This window comes from Argentina silus (genome assembly GCF_951799395.1).
Source record: "Argentina silus genome assembly, chromosome: 1".
Classification (NCBI taxonomy): Eukaryota; Metazoa; Chordata; class Actinopteri; order Argentiniformes; family Argentinidae; genus Argentina; species Argentina silus.
Genome location: NC_139655.1, coordinates 15,850,687 through 15,867,124, shown reverse-complemented (window position 1 = coordinate 15,867,124; position 16,438 = coordinate 15,850,687). Strand labels below are relative to the sequence as shown.

The 16,438-nt window shown below is 43.5% G+C and overlaps 2 protein-coding genes across 3 annotated transcripts; both read right to left on the bottom strand.

Moving 5' to 3' along the window:
* Positions 1-860: 860 nt before the first annotated feature.
* Positions 861-7,193, bottom strand: LOC310814683 (3-keto-steroid reductase/17-beta-hydroxysteroid dehydrogenase 7-like). 2 transcript variants are annotated; one of them, XM_083684182.1, is made up of 9 exons: positions 7,062-7,193; positions 6,214-6,417; positions 5,522-5,614; positions 5,153-5,267; positions 3,430-3,624; positions 2,368-2,472; positions 2,203-2,259; positions 1,768-1,866; positions 861-1,627 (listed from the first exon to the last, which is right to left on the bottom strand). In XM_083684182.1, exons 1-9 carry the CDS (start codon positions 7,094-7,096, stop codon positions 1,493-1,495), a joined length of 1,038 nt encoding a protein of 345 aa, XP_083540308.1. In that variant the 5' UTR covers positions 7,097-7,193; the 3' UTR covers positions 861-1,492. The 2 variants fall into 2 exon arrangements, 1 of the variants encoding a protein (XP_083540308.1); XR_014554593.1 differs by having other exon boundaries at positions 1,578-1,627; positions 1,768-2,079.
* An 873-nt stretch (positions 7,194-8,066) lies between these two features.
* Positions 8,067-16,438, bottom strand: ddr2b (discoidin domain receptor tyrosine kinase 2b; the record flags this gene model as incomplete). Its single annotated transcript, XM_083669822.1, has 16 exons — positions 8,067-8,280; positions 8,803-8,952; positions 9,238-9,472; positions 10,240-10,452; positions 10,688-10,815; positions 11,038-11,264; positions 11,559-11,769; positions 11,986-12,122; positions 12,415-12,480; positions 12,669-12,909; positions 13,216-13,399; positions 13,644-13,746; positions 13,862-14,009; positions 14,426-14,657; positions 14,870-14,972; positions 16,363-16,438. The coding sequence occupies 16 exons, from the start codon at positions 16,436-16,438 to the stop codon at positions 8,143-8,145; spliced, it is 2,592 nt and encodes an 863-aa protein (XP_083525948.1). The 3' UTR covers positions 8,067-8,142.

Sequence of the window (16,438 nt, the reverse complement as noted above, 5' to 3'; positions counted from 1 at the left end):
CTCCCACTATACAGTGTGCACATCGAAAGATTAAAGGATTTGTCGGTTTATAAAAAGCAAATAGTGTTGGTGGGGCAGATGGGGTCATGTTATAAAACAGCTGGTGCTATTTCTGACAAGTCCTCACTACTATTGAATCAGCATGGCAACCATCCAGTCCCACAGACAGCTGCAGGATACTTTGAAGGACAAATTGAAAGCCAAGTTCTAGCTTTTTGATAATTTAATACACCAGTTGATCTATTGTCCTCTGAGTAGTTTTCCTGCTGTTAGAGACACAGAGGAGAAATTCACTTGAGACGCATTATGGTGCTTGCTGAGGATGCAACACAGTCATGTCATGCAGATATGATATACAGCTACTGTTATTTCATTTAATAAATTACACCAGCCACCACACTAACCACACATCATCTTGTATGAATGAAGCGAGAGACGCAAATGATAACATGCTGAAGGTAATTGGTGTTGGCCTCATGAAACCACACCACAAATACCCCCTAATCATGGCAGTAAAACTACACCATGGCAGCTTGTGTGTGAAACATGATAAAGCTATCCGGTTAAGACTGTGGCTGGTATCTTTTTTACCCAAGTGAAATCCTTCACAGTTCAAGTGCTCAGCAATACAGAAAAAGACCAACTGCTGCTCTGTTGACCTAATCAGCCCATGGAACATCCTCTTTAATTTAAAGATTTTAGTTTTAGATCATGGTACAAATTTAACTGGTTAGAATGTATATATATTCAAGAACCAATCAGCAAGAGCAAGGTAACAATACCATGTCAGGCAACACTACATGGAAGAGTGATGGTGTTGATTATTCATGCATACAGAAGTAATGTTGAATTAACAAAAATGTATAATTACCATTTATTCACAGTTCTACAGCTTACAAGTACAAGTAGCTTTTAGGCTAATTATAAGGCAGCACTGTGAACCAAGATGTGTGAAACAAATACTTGAAGGTACCACGAGTGGGTGATCCACAAAACTTCACAGTCTAGAGTCACCAATAGCTCTATTAGTTAGCAGCAGGTACTTCAAGGTCCTTCTCACAGCAATGAGAATGTTACCCTTTCCAGTTCAGCTTCACTACAACTTGTTTACAATCTTTCTGACATATACTCTCAGAATATATTTAAACAAAAATAGATTTAACTGAATTCTGTGAAGTGTTAATTTGTACCTCATAGTTGTAGCCACCAAAAGGAACTGTACTCTCATATCGCACACACTAGAAGCCAGGATTGAATAACAAAGTGTGGGAAAATGGGTGACCTCAACTGAACTAGAAGGAGTTGGGGGCAATTGAAATGTGGTGACTGATCATAAGTCAACGCATACAGTACAGCTGATTGAGTAACTTGATTAACTCTGATAGAAAAGGATGTTGGTGTTGATACCGTCGTATGCAACTAGTCCCTCTTGAGTAAAACCTTTTCTTCAATACAGAACAGACTCCCATCAGTCAAGCTGAGAAGCCGTCCACTACTCTGTCTGGTTGAGGTACTGTTTGTGTGCTTGTAGGTCCTCGTCTTCTTCACTCAATCTCCCCCGAACTACTTTCTCCAACTCAAGGAGTTTCACATACAGGATCTCAGACATGTCTTCATCAATATCCATCTGGAGAAAAAAAACGAAGCCATGGAGAATGACTACACTGTGACAGTTTGAAATCCCAACATATTTCATATATGTTACCTTACTGTGTGTGGGATGGGTTTGGCATTCCAAATATAGTAAGGTCCGTGCTACACACTTACTTGTCTGGGCTGTGTATAGTTGGACCCAAGGCATGATGTCAAACTGTGGTACTTTACTCTTGGATCCAGTGATTCTGGCTTCTTCAGAAATAGCCAGTGCTGTGAAAAGTAGGATAACATGTCAGATTAAAGAAATTACTTATTATTAGGAATTAGTATCAACACGTGAAAGCTGTGGAGAGTGACATATTCAACCCATAATGCTGATTCTGGGGCATACACTTAACTTCTGGGCTTGAGTGATAATGCAGTAATCCCTAAACATCAGTGGTTGGATGTCATAAGGGTGAAGGATGAACTCGAACATATTTGCTGGAATACATATTATATTCAATATGTAGGTGCTTGTGTAGTTTAACATATCCCAAAACTGGCTACACAGATCCAAAATGCATCATGTCTGCAAAATGTTTTCAACTATTTTGAGAGACCTACCAAAGCTTCAGCTCCACTGTATGGTGTCAGCGTAAATGTGTTGGTGAAGATTCTTATCTGTTTAGGAAAACAACAATGTTAAGTAATAATAGTAGATTAGTTGCGTGGTGATGGTTCATAGATAGATACCAATAACCATGTAAGGAGAGATTAAAAACAACTCACGAGCCACATGATAGGCATGATGAGGGTCCAGAAGAAAGAGGGAAGAATGCCATAGGTTAGATTGGTCATCACTAGTCCTGGACAAATCACTGAGGAGTACAACCCCTGCCAATCACGGAAGAAAAAACATGCTGTTGTTGCTGATCATATACATGGACTACCCGCGGATCTGGCAGGCTCGGGTCAATAAAAACAAGTGTACAGTAAACATGTTGTCCCTGCGAATGATGTAGCAACCCTTTATCAAAAGAGAGTGATGGAGAAGCCTGTGAATGAAACAATAATTTTATTCATAAACCTTTCACTATGACACTCTGAGATGCTTTTCTCTTGGTGCGATCACCTTCTGTGACCAAACAGAAAACTAATTTCGGCATAAAATATGCTTCACAAAATATTATTCCCAAATTTGTTAGGTTATAGGCCTACTGCATTAAGCTACACTCCTACAAACTGCATTCGTAGCCAGACTGGAAAGTTACCGGAATGTGTAGTGTTTATTTGATTCATTATCAGTCTTACTTCTTACAGCTTTGTGTTGGTTTCTCAAAATAGTATTCCCAAATTCATTAGGCTATAGGCCCATTGCATTAGGCTATACTCCTAGTCCTCCACATTGCACCCTATTATGATGTTTTTAATGATGAATCGGCATCACCTTGAAACTCCTAAACAATCTTTATGGTAAGAAGCATTTTTCAACATAGTTTCGTAAACATTTGGGCCAATCAGTGTAATTTTGTAAATGTCGCATCTGGCAAGACCGATCACTCACCCAAGTTTCATCAAAATTGTCCCAGTGGTGTCGCAGAAAAAGTGTGTGACACATACGAACGGACAGAGACTGAGTCATAGGCACCTCCCCGATTTCATTGGTTGGGGACAATAATAGTGAGATCGGGTCAGGCGGATTTGGGTCAAAGTCTCTGGGCTAATAAAACTGTAGGCTACGTTATGGATTGGTATGTTGTTACCTACTTTATAGGCTTAGTCCACAATAGATCAGCCACAACGGACCACACATTAGGGACACACTGCTGTATTCAACTGAGCGAGCATCACCTGGCTGTTCTTGTGTTTGTTGAGGGCCAGACTGAGCAGGTCAGAGGCGTACTTGGAGGAGGCGTAGGGCTCCGTCCCTCGTCTGTGCTGGATGTCGTCTGGTTGGAAGGCCGAGCGTCTTGCGTTGCTGGACGAGGTCCACACCAGACGGGAGGGGTGGTCTGCCTGGCACAGAACTGGCTCCAGCTCCCTGACCTGACCACAGAGACAGTTAACACTAGTGTCTCATAGGCTCCACTGACATTTAACAATACCAGTGTTAAAATGACATTAAACAATACCAAATAATTCTATATATGTTATGCTTCTTCTTTTACTCTGTTGACATTTTTACTTATTATTATTATAATATTATGTATTATTTTATTGTTGTGTACAGAGCCACTCATGCTACTTTATTAATGTGTATTATTGTGTCACTACTATGTTCTGTGTTTTCGAAGAGGAGAGCTTGCGAATATGAATTTCATTACCGGTATACTGTCTTACAACCGGATAATGTACATATGACAATGAAAAAACTTTGAAGTTTAAACTTTGAAACTTGAAACTTGTCTGTCTATATTAGCTGTACAACAGCTCAGCCATACAACCCTACTCAGATGTCACTGCCAAAGACAATCAGTCTGTTAGCTGGCCTCATCTGTCACTGAGACTGTCCTATTGTCAAAGGGATATACAGAGACATAGGGGGGTGCGGAATGGAAACAAAATGGATGAGATGGAAACAAAGATTTGAATACTTAATGTTATGTGTCTCTAGGTTACAGGCTGTTACAGTGAGCTGGGTATCATTTTCCCTTCGGCAGTGAAAAGCAGCTCAAGGTTTCCAATAACTTTGTACAACATTGTTGATACTGTATTTGAATAAGAAAGATAATGGCTTAATTCTCAGACACACACTTTCATCTACTGTAGATACAGGCCTCTACAGTTCTCTCAGAGAGAGAGAAAAACCTAACCCTAACCCTAACCCTAGCAGCCAGTAAACAAGTGTGGAGTGACCTGTTGACTTGGATCATGGCAGAGGATTTTGTGTAAAAAGAAAAACGTGACTGCCCCAGTATGGCAACATTGCATTTCTGTATGAAATGTGCTATACAGTCTCATTGATTGATTGATTTAATTCTGATATACACTCACTGAACACTTTATTAGGAACACCTGTACACTTTCTCATGGTGGAGGTGGTGTAATGGAGTGGGGAATATTTTCTTGCCACACTTTGGGCCTGTTAATACCAATCAATCATCGCTTGAATGCCACAGCCTATTTGAGTGTTGTTGCTGACCATGTGCATCCCTTCATGGCCACAATTTACCCATCATCTAATGGCTACTTCCAGCATGATAATGCACCATGTCACAAAACAAAAGTTGTCTCAAACTGGTTTCATGAACATGACAATGAGTTCAGTGTTCTTCAGTGGCCTTCCCAGCCACCGGATCTGAATCCAATAGAACACCTTTGGTATGTGGCAGAACGGGAGATTCACAGCTTGAAAGTGCACCTGAAAAATCTGCAGGACTTGCGTGATGCAATCATGTCATCATGGACCAGAATCTCAAAGGAATGTTTGTGGAATCAATGCCACGAAGAATTGAGGCTGTTTTGAGAGCAAAGGGAGGCCCTACCCAGTATTCCCAGTATTAGTGTTCCTAATAAAGTCTTCAGTGAGTGTACCTCTTTGTGTTGAGAACTGTGCATGACATATGGGACTCACAAGCAGGAAGTGACCAAAGAGGTTTGTGGCGAACACTTCCTGTAGTCCATCTGAGTTCAGGCTGTCCTGCTGGGTCAGGATTCCCTCTGCCGTCGAAAACATGTTGATGACGTTGCTGCAGCATAAAGATGACATCACATTACAGCACTTTATTTCAAAGCACTGAACACAATTAACTATTGTACAAATGGTGTCTAGTAGTACTTTGTGTAATACATCTCAAAGAAACCAACAGGTAATCATTTTAACCGTTTTCATTTTAATTTTCTGATAAGAAAAGTTGAACAGGTTGACATTGTTAGATGAAGTAGAGCACTGTATGTTGATCAGAGTGAGAGTTGGATTGAATTGAAAACTTTTTTGCCTTACCTAGAAAATAGACCCTTGAAAAAGGCTTTCATGTCCACCTGTGGATTGGGCATGATGCCAGCATTGAGGTACAGGTAGTCCAGTCTGCTGTACCTGTGGTATATTATCATGTGTATTGATATCAATATCCATTCATTGATAATGTCATATACTGAATGAATGAAACACTGAGGTATGATGTGCACTGAGTGTGTCTCATGTGTGTCTCATCTCATGAGGATATTTGGCTTTCGGTAATTTGAGCTCATAAAAGGTTTATAGTAATCAGGTTTAATAAGTCAATCTATCCATTACTTTTGAATGTAATGTTAGCTTTTATTCGCCTGGTCGCTGCAGACTGTTGGCCAATTCCTGTTACTGCCATTACAATAACAGTTGGCTAATAGCTCAAAGAGTGTGGGGTGACCAGGCGAATGAAAAGGTAATTACTGTATATTCAAAAGTAAAGGACATATTCTAATATCAATAATTACTCACACTTACTCAGGCTTTTCACTCAACAGGGCTAACCCAAACTGTACGGTACTGGCTTGGAAATGTTCTTTTCACATTGTCCTTTCCAGCACTATTACAGCAGGCCAGCACAGTACAGCTCAGCTCAGCTTAGTTGGGCTCTGTAGTGTGATTAGGGTATTTAATAGGGGTTAGCAGGATAGTAAGGTCAGGGTGGTGGAGGTGCAGGAGTGCTGTACCTGGCCTTGATCTCCTGGGCAGCCTGGAGGACTGAGCGGACACAACCCACGTCCAGGTGCAGCAGGTCAACATGGGCGTCGGGGTGAGAGGTCAGCAGAGTGGAGCGGGCTGCCTTGGCCCTCTGCATGTTCCTGCAGCCCAGACACAGCTGCAGCTGACCATCCTCACACAGCAGACGCTCACACAGAGCCAGGCCGATGCCACTTCGGGGAACACACACACATAGAGTGAGAATAACACACACACACACACACACACACACACAATGGAAATTTATGTTAATTGGAAAAACAAAGAGGTATAGGCTAATTTCAATCTAAAGGTCCACTACAATAATAACACAATAACATTTCCTGGTGCACTCTCTCGCACACGCACACGCACACGCAAACACATACAATGGAAATGTATGTTAATTGTAAACAGAGCGGTATAGACTATTTTCAAAGCTATAGGTCCACTATTGCACAGTGGACAATCAGTGCTTCACAGTCAGCTTACTGTAGGATTATAGCTTGAATTGATGACAAGCCAATAAGAACAGAGCTTGTGACAGTGACAAGTCTACAACAACTTTCATCCAGTTGTAAATGTAACTTGCAGTAGCTGCAGATCTGCATGTAACAATGTAATAACACTGATGCCTCGAATTATTTTGAATTCTTGTTACTTTTGTCGCTACAAATAACCGTGCAATCATTTGCGACATTGTCTCCTTATAATAATCCATTCATCGTAGTGAAAACACCTGCAATCTCAATATCGCATATCTCATATGATCTCGTCACATAGCTACTGCTACGAACAGGGAATCCCTCCAATATCTAGGAGTCATTTATGTACCTACCTATTTGCACCGGTCACTAAAATGACTTTCTTCATGATGACTTCTTCAAAGGTTTGAAATAGATAATTGAGAGTTGAACGGTGGTAGAATACAGTACTATCATATGTACAACCCCCTGGTCCGATCGGTACACATAATGCCACCCAATGCACTCTCTGCTACGTGGTGTGATTGGATGTCATAACACCGTTGGCCAATCAGACAACTACAGAGGCACAAGAGGGTCATTTTTCCCAAGCAGCGCAAAACTTGAAAACTCACATGGATATACTACAATGTCCTCTCCACACTTACATTCAATACCTTTGAGTCATTGTAAAATTTTAATATTATGCATTTTTTTTATGGCTCATGTTGTGTGTGTGTGTGTGTGTGTGTGTGTGTGTGTGTGTGTGTGTCCAATATGTAATATCAATGGTGTGTCCATTCACATCTGTATTTCCATATAATATATTCCATATATTTCCTCAAAGTATGCTTATTTGAAAGATATAGATGATTTCAAAGATAATAGTATGCTTATTTCTAAGATAAAAGTTAAAAGATAGATGGAGTTAGATAGTTTGACAGTATTGCTTCATCCTTTATTTACAGGGCTATCTTTGGCAAAATACAACATATTTCATCCAGAACATTGCCTCAATAAAGAAATACCTTACAAAACAGATACATTCTCCAATATCTGAGTCCAGAGGGATACATTACATTCTACAAATTATAATTCATAATCATTCTCATATCTTACATTAATAACAAAATAACATTTCCTGGTGCACTCTCTCTCTCTCTCTCTCTCTCTCTCACACACACACACACACACACACACACACACACACACACACACACACACACACACACACACACACACACACACACACACACACACACACACACACACACACAATAAAGACTTTACAGAGCTGTTCCCATATTCCACAATTATAATTATAATACTGTACTTATGTGTTCTCCCCATTGAGGCATGAGAGAGAGAGAGAGAGAGAGAGAGATACAGAGTTACAGAGAGAAAGAGAGCATTGGCCATTTGCATAGTAGTAGAGTAGGAGAGCATATCTGGGGTCTACTGAGCCTGGCTCTCCACCAGTTGGCTGTGGATCTCCTGGAAGGAGGGTCTCTGCTTGGCGTTCCTCCTCCAGCAGCTTAGCATGAGGCTATTGTAGACTGCATCAGGGCAACAGCCAGGCTTCGGAAGGTACACCTGTGTAGGAACAGCAATGTGCAAAATAGACATTTTTGGACTTGTTATGCTTTTATCACCTGTATCACTGTAACAAGGAGACTTCAAGTAGTCTCTACAGTCCTCACTTACTTACTGTTTTAAACTCCCATGACTGTTATACTTGTTATCCTCTCATGTTTTGTCTTGTTGTCTTTTAATTGTTTTTATTCATATTCCAGTAAAGAGCATTGTGTTGCATCCATGTATGAAATGCGCTCTATAAATAATGTTTCATGTGATTTGATTTGATTAATGCAGAAGACTACTAGGCTTTGGCTTAGTGGGCTTACACAGTCTTGAGTCATGCAGTCAACCTGACCAGACAACCCTCCTCAGTTACAAATGCTCATATTGCTGCTATAGCATTCAGGGCATGTCTACATCAGGGGAGGCTGGAGGTAGAAATCGGAGGATGGGCTCATTGTAATGAATGCAATGCAGGTCTACATGTATAGTAAGAGTGTGGTAGTCCTGTAGTGAATACAAAAGTGTGGTAGTCACCTGCTTGGCCTGGTCCCTAAAGAACTCTCCTGTGTTCTCGATGACCTGTTCGTCAGAGAGCTGGGAGTATGGCTGCTGCTTACACAGGGTCAGAATCTCCCACAGGGTCACTCCAAAGGCCCACACATCGCTGGCCATGGTGAACTTACCCTGGGGAAGACACACAGTCACATTTGAACACAACACAGAACATGCTTGGTTGAACACTGCCAGCCCCAAACTATACCTTCAAAGAACACTGCTTTTTTGTACCTGCATGTTATTAGAATAACAACTGACACAACCTTCAGGTTAAAAAGTGCAGCTCCCTTGTACGACATGGGTTTACATAAATAATACAAAAAAGGTTAATTATATTCTATCCAGCCTATTCAAGAAATGGTGTCACAATAAAAAAAGCATCCCACTGATCTGAGCTGGGCCTCAGGTCCTCACCAGCAGGATGCTCTCCCAGGACATCCAACGTATGGGCAGCACAGCACGGCCCTGGATGCGGTAGTAGTCCCCGCGATACAGGTTCCTGCTCATGCCGAAGTCAGCTATCTTGATGGTGTAGTTCTTGCCCACCAGACAGTTGCGTGTGGCCAGGTCACGGTGCACAAAGTTGAGAGAGGACAGGTATTTCATCCCTGAGGCGATCTGTCTGGCCATGCTGATCAGGTTACTGTAGCTTTAATGACAAAAAACAATATTAGAACTTAATAGAACTGTATAACAATTTGGACAAGGTAAACACACCGGCCACTTTATTAGGTACACCTGTTCCAACTGCTCGGTAACGCAATATCTAATCAGCCAATCACATGGCAACAACTCAATGCATTTAGGCATGTAGACATGGTCAAGATGACCTGCTGAAGTTCAAACTGAGCATCAGAATGGGGAAGAAAGATGATTTATGTGACTTTGAACGTGGCATGGTTGTTGGTGCCAGACGGGCTGGTCTGAGTATTTCAGAAACTGCTGATCTACTGGGATTTTCACGCACAACCATCTCTAGGGTTTACAGAGAATGGTCCGAAAAAGAGAAAATATCCAGTGAGCGGCAGTTCTCTGGGTGAAAATGCCTTGTTGATGCCAGAGGTCAGAGGAGAATGGCCAGACTGGTTCGAGATGATAGAAAGGCAACAGTAACTCAAATAACTACTCGTTACAACCAAGGTATGCAGAAGACCATCTCTGAATGCACAACATGTTGAACCTTGAAGCAGATGGGCTACAAAAGGGGGTCCAACCCAGTACTAGCAAGGTGTACCTAATAAAGTGGCCGGTGAGTGTAAATAATAATGGGAAAAATATCATTCTATTATAATTGGTTTCAATTCATATTTTGCATCAGTTTAAACATACGTTTTTCAATAAGCCGATTATTTTTATGATGAAATTAATACAGTATTAAAACTCAGAGTGAATGACAAACACCCAGAGCAAACATACATGATTGTGGCTGACTGGGCCTCCTCCTCCTCCTCCTCCTCCTCCTCCTCCTCCTGTAGCTGATGGCTGGAAAGGAACTGGTTGAGATCTCCATTCTCCATGTACTCTGTGATCATGCAGAGAGGGTCACTCTCCACACACACAGCCAGCAGACGAACGATGTTAGGGTCCCTTAGCCGAGACATGATCCTGATCTCCTTCAGGAAGTCATTCCTGTAACACAGGATGGTAACGGCTGTGAGTAAAACAGTCAAATACATGCTCTTTTCAATCGTTTGTTGAGTAGCTATATTTGATCAGGTTGGTTACTGATTCTCTTTTCCAAAGAGGAAGGATATGAAGGCAATCATAACTACCAATGTTGTCACACAGATGCCAATACATTTCCAGTGCTTAGAGGATTGTGTATGACTACTGATAACAATGTGCCAGTGCTCTGAACTCTCACCTAGCGTTCTTGTTTGCGTCTTCTCTCAGTGTCTTCACCGCCACAAGAACAGGTGTGTCACTGCTGCCATCTAGAGACAGATCCTTGTCCACAAAGTCTTGCATGCCCTCTGCCTCACACAGATGCACCTGGGGTAGCCAACAAGCCCATGTTAATGTTTGTAATGAGCAGATGAGTAGGAGACAGAAGGGGAGGAGAGGCGTATGTCTGAAGAGCTGTGTGACTGGATTGGATTCCATGCAGACTGCGGTGTATGTGCTGAATGCAGCAGCGCTATATCTCTTCAGAATATCAACTCCAGGCTACAACACAAACAAACCCTTCATAAAAAGACTTCAGAAACACCACACCTCTCCAAACTGGCCTTCTCCCAGCTTCTCCTTGAAGGTGAGGTTGTCCCTGGGGAACTCCCTCATCGTGTTGTCCTTCCCAGACAGCAGGCTCATGTTGACAGCAGTGATGGAGTAGGTGTTACTGGTTGCTCCCTCCTGCAGGCTCACAATGTCTGCCTCTGCATAGTGAGGAGCCCCGTCTGAGACACAGGCCGGGGAGAGTCTGGACGATGTGCTGGGCCCGGCTGTAGAACACACACACAGGCACACATGCAGGCACACACACACACACATGCGCACATGTCACGCACACACACGCACACACACGCACACACACACACACACACACACACACACACACACAAACACAACACTATTATACTTGTATTCATGTGCTTACATATTTTAGAGATATGATCCACCACCACTACCTTCCAAGCCTCTTATGCAATCCATTACCTACAGGAATGCCAACCAACCAATATATAATACGTTTCTAAGTGCCTATCATTCTCCCAGTGATGGCTGATCCCACTCACCAAGGTCTTCGGTGGACTGGGCGAAGTCAGGCAGCTTGCGGATGAGGCGGGAGGGCTCCTGATAGTCAGAGCAGAGGGGGAAGATCCTCTCGTAGGTGGAGTTAGAGTTGGACCCCCCCTCACTGGACTGGAAGGAGTGGTGGAAGGAGAAAGCCTGGGTCTGGACAGCCAGACGAGCCGACAGCTCATCGTCTAGCATTCTCCGCGATGCCTGGAGGAAGAAGGCAGTCATGACCTGTTAAAAGCTGTTCTTTTACTGTGACAGGCCAAGTCAGGGTGGTTTTGGTGGGTGCTGCTGGGCTCCAATAGCAATTTGCATCTCAGTGACATTCAGTGATATCCTGTTTCTGTATTCATTTTGGGGGAAGTCACACCACCTACAATTTGACTCCTAGTCCTGATAAGATTAATTAAATGTACCTCATACCTTCTCCAGCATCTTCTGCCAGACCTGTCGCCATAGAATGATGACTATAATAGCCAATAAGATGACTATAATGGCCACCAGGCAGCCAATCAGGATCCTGGTATTACTGTCATCCAGCTTGTGGGTGGGGTCATCTCCTATTGAACCAGGAGAGAGCAATAATGTAATAATAAAATCATAAAGACTTTGTAATGGCACCCCCAGTGCCCAATTTAAAATTGTGTTAGGTTGTTGTAATTGCTCTCATATTTCACTGTGATTAGCCTCAATTCATCATAATTAACAGAATTTAACAGTACAGGCAGCAGAGGGCACTGTTTAATGCAACAAAAAAAACATTTTGTTGAACTGAATCATTACCAATCATATTCCAGGGGGAATGTTGGTTTAGACAAAAACACTGCAGGTAAAAATGTAACTTTTACTGACCTGGTAGAATATTTGTTGGGTGGCCACGTTTGCGGGGAGTCAGAGACGTGTTATACACTGCTGTGCCTGATAGAGAGAGAGAGAGAGAGAGAGAGTTCAATATATCCAGGCGAGGTTAGGAGTGTGTGTGTGTGTTTGTGTGTGTTGAATTTTACATGGCCTTGTCTATAAATTAGCTAAACAGACCATAAAAGAGGAGGAGAACAGAAACAAAAGAACCCAGTATCCCACCAGCCCCTCTCTAGCCCCCTCACCTGACTGGAAGGCCACTTCGCTGAACATCAGCCATGCCTCGTTGAAAGTGAAGCGACACTTGATGGCGCTGGCCATGCGGTCCCCCATGGGCACGGTGACGAAGCGGGCGCTCTGGCTCACCCTGTCCACCGGCAGTTTAAAAGACACCGGCTTGGCCTCCCAGTCTGACTCGGAGCGGAAGTAACACGAGGCCTGCCGGAACATTCTCACCCCACGGTTGAACATGTTACTGCAGTGCACCTATGGAGAAGGGGTATAAGTATAATAGACATAATGTAATTTACCCACAGTCCAACCAAATGGATTAAAAAATTAAAAACTAAAACAGAAGAGAGATATTCAGCCACTGTTGGACGACATTCAAAGTTCGTTAGAGGCTTCTTAATATCAATGTTGGATTGGAACAATGATGAATTAAAATTTGAATTTGAATTCACACTTTGACTTCAAATTCCCCCGCCATCAAAGAGTGTCTGAGTATCTCACTCACACATATGGGAAACACTAGTGACACAAATAATTACATTCAGCCTGAGTTGACCTTACCTTCATGGAGGTGAAGTTCCTGACGCGGTCAAACTCAAAGGTCATCTCCACGTAGCCTTTAGGAAAGCTCTCATTAGTCCAGCCCACGTAGTCATAGCCCGGCCACACACCGTAGACGTGGCTGTGGAGGAAGTCATCCAGACCCCACGTCCCATCTGTCAGCTGACCCAGGCCTTCTGTCATACTGGGGGGGGGGGAGAGACGAGACAAGAAGACACAAAGAAGACACAATGTTGACATGGTGGTATGTCGGCTAGCAGTGAGAGACAGCCTGTTTGTGGGCTCTGAATATATGAATATGAATATGAGTCATTCAGGTCCACAGATATCTCCCTTTATGGTTGTGTTGGGGTTAATGAGATGAATCCATTCACCTATTGATCCCCACCCTGCAGTCTGAAGGACAATATGTTGATGAATATACAGACCTCTCTCCCATAACTCCATCGTAGACAGAGTCATTGAGGTGCAGGTCCAGGCCCCTGTAGGTCATCTGCTGGCCAGCCGGAGCACTGTAGGACACCAAGCCATCTGCACTCTCAGACAGGGAGGGGTCAAAGGTCAGGCTCATGATCAATGGCATTATTGCATGCCTTCAGAGTGATATGATATGATACAATATGATATGATGGAGAGTAGATCTGACCTAGCCATTCACAGCCATAGAGCTCCACCCTCATGCACACAATCATGGAGTGGTCCGTCACCGGCATGAAGCGGACGTAGCGGGCGATGATTGGCGGCTCCAGGTCCTTCAGCACCACATCATAGGCATTCCTGTTACCCTCAATCACCTGTCCACAGGGAAAGGAAGTTAAATCATTCAGAGCGACTACAGTATAAATGATTAGTCAGCCACCAAAAGACCTTGATTGGTTGAATAAGGTATGTTGGTGCAGGGCTGGAACAAACATAGAGATAGAATACAGTGCTGTAATATACTGTATAGTTATATCTCTATAATGTCGAGTCTGCATAGCCTGTATCTCTTCCAGAGTGTGGTTGGTGACCAGTGTTGTAGAGAGCAGTAGAGGCTGATGGATGGAGAAATAGGGAGGACGGCCGGGCACATTGTAATGGATCAAACGGAATGAGGAATGGCATCAAACACATATCAAATCATTCTGTTCCATACATTACAATGAGTCTGGCCGTCTTCCCCATTTCTACATCCACTAGCCTCCACTGGGACAGGACTCTGTCTGCTCACCTGACTGCCCTTCCTGTCGTGCCAAGACACCCAGCGGCTACCATCCCGGCTGTACTTGATCCGGTAGCGCTGTGCAAACTCGTTGCCCATGCCATCAGCGTGGCGACCCTGCGTGCCCACAAGCGTGATGAAGTGTAACGAACGCAGGTCCACCTGTAGGAACTCCTTTAGGCCGTCCGTCTCGATGTCAGGACACCATGCCCCGTCACCGTCCCCATCATCAAAGTCCAGTCTGATAGAGGGAGGGAGGGAAGGGATGAGAGAGGGAGTGAGGGAGGTAGGAAGGGAAAGAGGAAGGGAAAGAGGGAAGGGGAGAGTTTTTGTTAATCAATTTGTATATTTCTAAGTGAGTTCACATGTTTGTGAGAGTGTGTGTGTGTATGTGTGCGTGAGTGTGTGTATGTATGTGTGTGTCTGTGCCCTGAACAGCTAATAATAGGGTACCTGCCGAATCTGGCTGCGGTAGACTCAGACCACTGGCTGGAGGCAGAGATGTCCTCATCCTGAATCTGTCCCCCAGTCATACCAAGAGGATATCGACACACTCCTACCAACAGAAATACTTTTAGTCGCAGCTTACATTATGGCAAGAAAGAAAATGATAATCTATTGACCTAGAGAAAATGAAAAATACGCCTTAGTGACCAACAATTCACACAGATATTTGATTTTGGTGTGTGTGTGTGTGTGTGTGTGTGTGTGTGTGTGTGTGTGTGTGTGTGTGTGTGTGTACACATGTATTCGTAGGACTTGATATTGAGTTAGGAGTGGACAGGACAGGGCCCCCTCCCCCAGCTCCTTCCTTTAGGCCTACGAGGCCCCTCCACTAAAACAGAGGCATCCCTGTGTAGGTGCCAGTCAAAGCAGACGGGAGGGGCCTCCAGGCTGCCTGCTCTTTATTTTGCAGAACTTGTCTTGTACCAAAGCCATGAAGAAACCAAACAGTGTTTTTAGATGTAGAGCTGTCATCATTGAAAAATGAATCAAAATCAAATGATCCCAAATTTACCCAGTTACAATTAACCTAGTTTCTAATGTCAAAACCGTCACTTATTAAGAAAGAAAAGAAAACCCATGAGCTGTATCATCAAGTGATTTGGTGATCAAACGACCCATGGTTTATTCTTATGCCTGCTGTGTACAGTAACTATTCCCAGTACCTGTATAGACATACTGTAATACTGTAATAGCTACACTCTGCTTAGGCTGTCATTATACGGCTCACTCAGTTCCACATACAGTCCCACACTGAAACACAGAAATAGACTTAAGGACAAATACGCCTTATAAAGTAAAAAGAAAAAAATAAGTGGAAAAGTCCAGGAGAGGTAAGTGTGTGTGAGTTTGAATGAATCCCTCTGCTGTCGTCTTACTCCTGGTAGCACTGGTACACACACACACACACACACACACACACACACACACACACACACACACACACACACACACACACACACACACACACACACACACACACACACCAGACCTGAGACCATACAGCAGCTTGCTCGTACCTCCAGCAGCCTTTTTCACCAGCCTCCCTCCACCTACAGTTTTTAAACATTTCCTGAATACCCCCAGCCTGTGAATAGCCTGCCTGTTCTAAGATATTTGCTGTCTGACCATTGGCTAAACCACACACACACACACACACACACACACACACACACACACACACACACACGCACGCACGCACGCACGCACGCACCCACGCACACACACACACACACACACACACACACAAACTGATGCTGACATACCCAGCCCACCCACCTATCATGGAGTGCTTGCTGCCTATACATCTCCATCAGTCAACATTTCCCCCATTTCACTCATCATTTCAGACTTGACAAAAGCTCACTTTTAGCTGTCATACAACACAATCAAAGGATAGAATATGGATTTGAATGATAGACTATTGATGGACCTGTCTGTACCTGGATTGACTTGGGCCCTGGCAGCAGCCAGCAGTAAGAGCAGAAGAAGACCATGGCGTCTCTGCAGAACCCTCAT